Genomic DNA, 6,772 nt, shown 5'->3' on the forward strand with positions numbered 1-6,772 from the left:
GGGCAGTGTGGTTGCCAGGGGCCGGGGTGGTACCGGCGGCTACCTGCTCAAAAGAGCGAGAGAACACGGCGCTGGCCGTGCGTGTCAAGCTGGTGAGAGCTCCTGCTTTGGGCACAGACTGGCTCGAAGTGAGCGTGAGACGTTTGACGGACGTCTCCACGCTCTCGCTAGCCGCTCGACCGATGGGGAGCGGGCTGGATTCTTTGTCCTTGCTGCTGCGCCCGCCCAGACGGTACTTCTTTATGGCCTTTGCCCTTAGATTTAACGCGGTCACGCTGTTGCTGATGATGATGGTGGGTGGGTTTGTGTCAGGCGCCATCCCGCCTTCGTCCGCCTCCGAAATATCCATCAGCTCATCCGGGGAACCCAGATCCACTGCGTCTGTGGTGGTCACACAAAGGGAGACAAGCTTAGTTAACAGTCAATCTGCGGCCAATGGACAAAACCCATTTGCCATCCAGCCCATTACATTCAGTCCAAATCTTCTACATTAATGGGCCATGATACTGACTGGCCTGATTTGGTTAAAACTGAATAGTCATGGGCTGCAGGGAAAACGTATGACTGTCTTCCAGCAGGTGGCGCCATCACCACAGCCTGAGAGAGGATTGATTTCTCGCAACCTGCTGCCAAGACTTTTGTTTTGGATTCCCACCACCAACAAAATGTTTTCTAATGTGGTGTATCGGTGAGGGAGTGAAATGTCCCAAAAGAGGCAGGTGAGGAAAGTGTTGAGGGTGTGAGCCTAGGAAACATCACAAAGGGAAAGTGAAGAAGGCAAGACATTCAATTAGTCACTCAAAAAAAAAAAAACCACACACAAGTCCTTCTGCATCCTAAGCCGCTAATAATTTGTAGTGGAACAGAACAACAATGAAAAGCTGGGAAACAGAAATGCAGGTTACTGTATCCAATGCTCCGATTCATCAGTCATGAAAAGGTTTGTGCTAAATGAAGACCTGCATATCTTTGTCCCGCTTCTGTCTAATAAAAAGTGTCCAAGCGCAACCCAGGAGTGCTGTCGAGGGGGCACAACATTTGCATTTGATGTCATAGACAGTGAATAATATAAATCTGTGAGGAGAACTGTTTGCTTGCTTTGTCATGAGTTGAAGGAATGATAACGGCGGATTGTGAGGAAGTCTGAGCCACGGGGGACGGAGTGAGTCAAAAAGGTGAAAAAAAGGGTTGGTTAAAAAGCGGGAAGAATCATCAAGGGTTTTTTTCAGACCACGACGCACCCACTGACAGTTACCTAGGTTACCCCAGGATTGGGGCAAGGGGAAGGAAGAACTTAGTGCTGGCTCCTCCCTATGGAGGCCGACCCGGAACTCTCGTTTTCCAGCATTCGCCTCACAGACTTCTGCCTCCTGACCTCCTGCCCCCGCATGCTGGACTCATGACTTCGGGGTTCCGGGCTGACATCGGAGGCACCTCCCAAAGTTTCGCCGTCCGGGTAGGTGCGGCCGTCGGAGCGCGCTCGCAGGGATTCTCCGTTGGGCATTCGCTCGCTGCTCACGCCCGTCACACTGATATCGGGGATGGCCACGCCCCCCGGCGCGGCCTCACTGTCTACACTCACCTCCTGGGACTCTGCTGGTCGGGCACAGGAAGGTTTGCACAACACACAAACATCCATGTCATGCACACACATGAAAAATGGGCAATGTGTGCAGGCACACATGACCCAAAAGACACAAAACAGAATTAAAGCAATAACAGAAAGATCCAAATAAAATACAAAAAATATGATGAAAGTATATGCAACGGTTGAACATTTGGATGGAAATGTATGAATATCACAATGACAGAAACCATCCATCCAGAGGTTTCATCCTGGTTGCCCACACTCATCTGACATCTCACCGTGTCGTTTCCAGCGGTGGCCCCTGATAGAGAGCGACGTGACAGCATTCCGAGAGATCCTGGAAGCGGTGGGTGTGATCTCCACCTGGATGCTACGTGCACCCTCCTTGGTGTTGCTTTTCAGAGCCGCGCCCTGCTGCGTCGACTTGATGGCGTTGCCCACCTGATCAAATACGCACAATAGTCCCTTGCCATTCAAAATCATCAGAAAAGCATTATTGACAAGTCCAGCCAACATGTGACTCTAATACAAACAATCTACACGCTAATCCTATTTCTCCTAAGCGAAAGTGTAAATTCTTAGAGGCCACCGAGTATTTACACGTCCTTAAAAGGAACATGCAGCAGCAGAAGCAGCAGCACAATCCAAAAGGGCACAATCCCGGGACAATGTGTCTTTTGTTCCAATGATGGAGGGAACGTCCACTTGCTGGCCACTTCATTCGGGTGTCATTCACTTCAAAGCTCAAATCATGCTAAAAATCATGTCTTTTCACGATTGTGGAGGAATGCACCCTGACTGGTGTAGTAATACTGCAAGTTTAGGTTCAATCTGCTTCCCCCTACGAGGATTACAGCTAAACAGAGCAGAGTGCAAAGCATGTAAATAATCTAGCGGCATTACGCACAGTTTGCAGTCTGACACGCGGAGCGACACAATACAGCATAGTGTTCCGCGTATGATGCCAATATCCCGGCCAGCATGTGCGGCTTGCTTCACGTGTGCTCGCCCCCCCCCCCCCCCCCCCCGACCCCCGACATATACAACAATTACGATTTACGACCGGACTCACCAAGAGCGCTTCCGGGAACAACTCGAGCTGGGCCCGATACAGGACGTCATCCAAAGCTTTGGATCCGAGTTCCGCTTCTCCGTTACACCTATTGAATTTTGTAGAAGAAAGAGATTTCGACACAGGCAGTTTGTGACAGGTAAAGGCAATATGGTGACACATCTGAATAAATAAAAGAAAATGTAAACGGACAAGGGAATGTGCGCCAACATAAACAGAGCGTAAAATTGATCGTCTGTGTGTACACTCACAATGCGTAGTGTATCCCTGTGAGGAGCTGAACCAAGAACTCTGATGTAACCGTCATCCGTGTGCTAATACCTTTATAGCGCCGTATCTGTTGCCGCGGGTAACCGCATATACACACTCTGGAGAATAGGCCAGAACAATCTTCGTATCATTTTTCGCCGACTGCTTGGGGCAAAATCCTTAAAGCGACATAAAATAAAAATAAAAAAAGTGTACCGTATGATTCTGGCCAAATGTATCTTGTCTTTAGCTGGGTACGGTCCATGGGAAAGGAAACCATTTCTCACAGCACGGCCAGCGCAGGGAAAACTCTGGGAGCATGACTGAGACACATGCAAAAACACAAAATTGAAAAGATTTCATATGTAATCAAAGGCTAACTAGTTTGGAACAAAACGTCAGTAAATGCCAGACACAAAAAAGAGCAAGAAAACATCAAACATTTGAAATTTGGTGAAAAATCTCATCAGGTCCTACTCAAATTGAACCCTTCGAGAAAACAGGATGTTTACTTTAGCTACGCATAGCAGGGCTTAAAAGCTTTCTTGTCGCTGTAAAACAGAATCGCCGATACCGCTTGACGCAGCCGAGCGATGTCTGGATTGAGTCAAAGTCAAACAGGCGGATGTCACACGACGCTCGGCTGCAGTGTTGCCATTGCTATCCAAACAAACCGTTGTTTATTGATTAGCAATGCTCAATCAATATGTCTGTAAAAGGACTCACCTTGCAGGTCATTGTGTTGCTGCAATTTGTAAAAATGGCCTAGAATGAGGCCCAAGGTGAAAATGAGCACTGAGCTCATCTTGTATTGAGGCCAAACAAACCTCATGACATCATCGCTGTGTGAATGTGTGTGTGTGTGTAAGCCCTCACCTTATTTACCGTCGGCCCAGCACTTGGTCCGGGGATTGTGTCAGGTGATTGCTGTTCAAAAACGAAACAAACACACACGCTGCTATGAGATGTTACGCACGTGCAAACGGAGTCAACACAACTCCAATTTGAGAAAGACCAGTTTTTCCAACACATTAGTCATAGTGTTTACAATGCAATAACCTCAACAACCGCCTCTTTTGTGATTCACTCCTCAAAACGGCAGCTTTTTTTTGGTGTGTGTGCGTAAGATGACGATCTGACCTAAAATCAAGGAAATAGGACACTCTTTTACTCTCTGACCAATACAATTCTTAATATGTATCACCATCACACCATGTTGTAAAGCTCTGGGCACACCCATGATACCAGGAAATAGGATCTTAATCTTTAGGGATTATTATGGCGGCAACTGATTTTATTGGCACACTGAAATGAAAATCCGGTCATAAAACTGATTGAGAAGTTATACAATGGCATCAAGGATGCACAACTGACAATAAATAGAAAAAAAAAATCCAATTTGATCACTCCACATGGATCTGAAAAAAAAAAAGTCAATGAATATACATGACACGGATATGAGCGTGACAGACGGAGAGGGAGTGAAGTGAGCTGAGGAGGGATGGTTTTAATTGCGTTCATTAAAAAGAGAACATGATGGAGACAGAGGGACCAATGTACCCGTTAACATTAGAAGAGACGAGGAAGTCGAAAACATCACAGCGGCGACTTCGCATCCACTTTGCCGATCAGAGATTTGATTTTCTGCAGTGATGAGAGCAGACTGAGAGACTCTCACATCCTCCATCAAAACATGTTTGTTTTTTTCCCCAAAGCCTCGAGTGTATTAGAGGCAAGCTTTTTAAGGCTCTATGGAAATATACATATACTGCAATATTATATATATTATGTATGAGGATGACATCTAAAGATGCCCCATAATAAGACAGCAAAGGCCAATTCCTTTCTTTGAACAAAACACAAGCATTTTCACAGGCCTTCTAATGTTGTCTTTACTAGATTGCCGAGAAGAAAAACATGCCCCCCTCTCCCGACTGCGGAGAGTGACGAAATAAACTGCTGCTCTTTGGTGGGCCCGTGGGATTCTTCTGAGACCCGCCACCGGTACTTGTGCATACAGAGCACCAGATGCACACACAGCAAATAAAGCTGATAATAGATGATCCTAGCCTAATACCTGCTAGGAGGAAAAGGGAGGATGGATTATGGGGAACACAAGGAACATGAGGGACAAGCAGGGAGCAAGAGTGAACCAATTACTCCAGGAGTTGCGAAAGCCTTTCATCCCCAAACTGTCACTACACACACACACACACACACACACACACACACACACACACACACACACACACACACACACACACACACACACACACACACACACACACACACACACACACACACACACACACACACACACACACACACACACACACACACACACACACACTAATACAGTATGTATGCAGTCCCATTATTTTTTTCTCTCTCCCCCAAGCCCTTGTCCTGCATACAAACTCAACGTCTGCACACACACATGGTCAGACGTCTTACTTTATCACACACACGACTCAGAGAACGCTCTTCAAACAAATGCACTGTTGATTAAATATTGAAGAGTGCCCGCTTGAGCTTAACTGAGCCAAGATACAATTTCTCTTATGTATTTCAACATCCACAGAAGAGAAAAAGGATAGAGAGAGCTGAAATCAGCAGGCCAGCAAAATATATATCAACACAAACGGTGTTGGTAAAGAATGAATCCATGATCCTCTGCTTCTCCTGTAAATAAAGCAAACCAAAATTGGGCATGTCAAGTATTGCATGTTCATATATGTCACATAATGTTAAATATTAGAACATAACATATATTCTAGAATATTCTAGCAGCAGCTTGAAATAAATATCATACCTTCCTGTAACTGCTCAATGTCGTCGGGTTCCTGTTTGTCGTGACTGCAAAAAAGGGAAAACGTTATTTCTCCAAAGAATCAACCAAATAAAGTTGATCAGAGCTTGTCGCGGGTGAGCGGCGCCGCCGTGTGGTCACATGAGCAAACTACATGTTAAGATAAAAAAGAATCGTGCCGCACTGCACTATAGTGCAATAAAATTAAGTAAAATAAAACAAATGTAACTTAAAATGTAAAACCTGAATACATGATAAAGGCTAACTAAACCCAAACGTTTAAAAGAACGGGACCTTTATTACAACTTTGCGGCTGTTAAAAGTTTTTTAAAAGGCGTTGTTTGTGTCGGTTTTTTAATGCGATTCCCGTTTTTGGGACACTGAGCTGCCGCAAAGTAGCTTTATGTGCTTAATAAAACAAGGAGTGGACTTTTTTAAAACATTTATCTTTAATATAATGTGTGTGTGTGTGTGCGTGCGAGATTAATATTTGTATTTTATATTGTCCCCAGGGTAACGTTTAGGATCCATCCGTTGCAAAGGGTGAGTGTTTTTTTTTTTGGACATGGATTTACCTTTGTTTGGACTTGCAAAGTTTCTTTGAACCATTGCAAAGAGTGAGGTTTTTGTGTATTTACAAAGGAACCTTTGGACTTTGAAGAAACCTCTATGAAGTTTCTTTTAAGTGCAATCAGGCATTTGGTGTAATGCATGATACTGAGTCTTTCCTGGATAGGCAGAAGAAAGCTCGAGAGATGGCGACCGCAGAAAACACTCAAGGTGCAAACAAGGAGCTCCAGCAGACCCGGATCCAGCAGGTCACTGTGGATGAGGTGGACGTGGACGGCAAATATGTCCTACTGCGCAATGAAGGAGATGAGGTCAGTGGATGTGTCACAGTGGAACATCGCACATCTTACGAAATTTGCACATTTTAGTTTAGTTTAGTTTATTGTTTAGCACCTATTATTATATCAATAACTGTGCAAGGAGGGAGACGAAGCCTAGGGCTTGTAAAGAGCTCCACTCCTTCTAACCCCCAATTCCAACCCTT

At 45.2% G+C, this 6,772-nt stretch overlaps 1 protein-coding gene across 1 annotated transcript; it reads right to left on the minus strand.

The window, feature by feature from the left end:
* Window positions 1-291: 291 nt before the first annotated feature.
* On the minus strand, window positions 292-5,760 carry LOC133144585 (hyccin-like). Its single transcript, XM_061267402.1, has 8 exons — window positions 5,722-5,760; window positions 3,786-3,836; window positions 3,126-3,232; window positions 2,912-3,028; window positions 2,661-2,748; window positions 1,867-2,029; window positions 1,256-1,596; window positions 292-381 (listed from the first exon to the last, which is right to left on the minus strand). Exons 4-7 carry the CDS (start codon window positions 2,965-2,967, stop codon window positions 1,295-1,297), a joined length of 609 nt encoding a protein of 202 aa, XP_061123386.1. The 5' UTR covers window positions 2,968-3,028; window positions 3,126-3,232; window positions 3,786-3,836; window positions 5,722-5,760; the 3' UTR covers window positions 292-381; window positions 1,256-1,294.
* Window positions 5,761-6,772: the final 1,012 nt, after the last annotated feature.

Source organism: Syngnathus typhle, linkage group LG20, assembly GCF_033458585.1.
Source record: "Syngnathus typhle isolate RoL2023-S1 ecotype Sweden linkage group LG20, RoL_Styp_1.0, whole genome shotgun sequence".
NCBI lineage: Eukaryota > Metazoa > Chordata > Actinopteri > Syngnathiformes > Syngnathidae > Syngnathus > Syngnathus typhle.

Excerpts from the sequence above, each read along its gene's own strand:
- LOC133144585 (XM_061267402.1), bottom strand. The coding sequence starts at position 2,967 with ATGACGGTTACATCAGAGTTCTTGGTTCAGCTCCTCACAGGGATACAC. Across the intron at positions 2,749-2,911 it reads ACAGGGATACACTACGCATT|GTGTAACGGAGAAGCGGAAC; the intron begins GTGAGTGTACAC and ends AAAATTCAATAG. Across the intron at positions 1,597-1,866 it reads CCACCGCTGGAAACGACACG|CAGAGTCCCAGGAGGTGAGT; the intron begins GTGAGATGTCAG and ends GTGCCCGACCAG.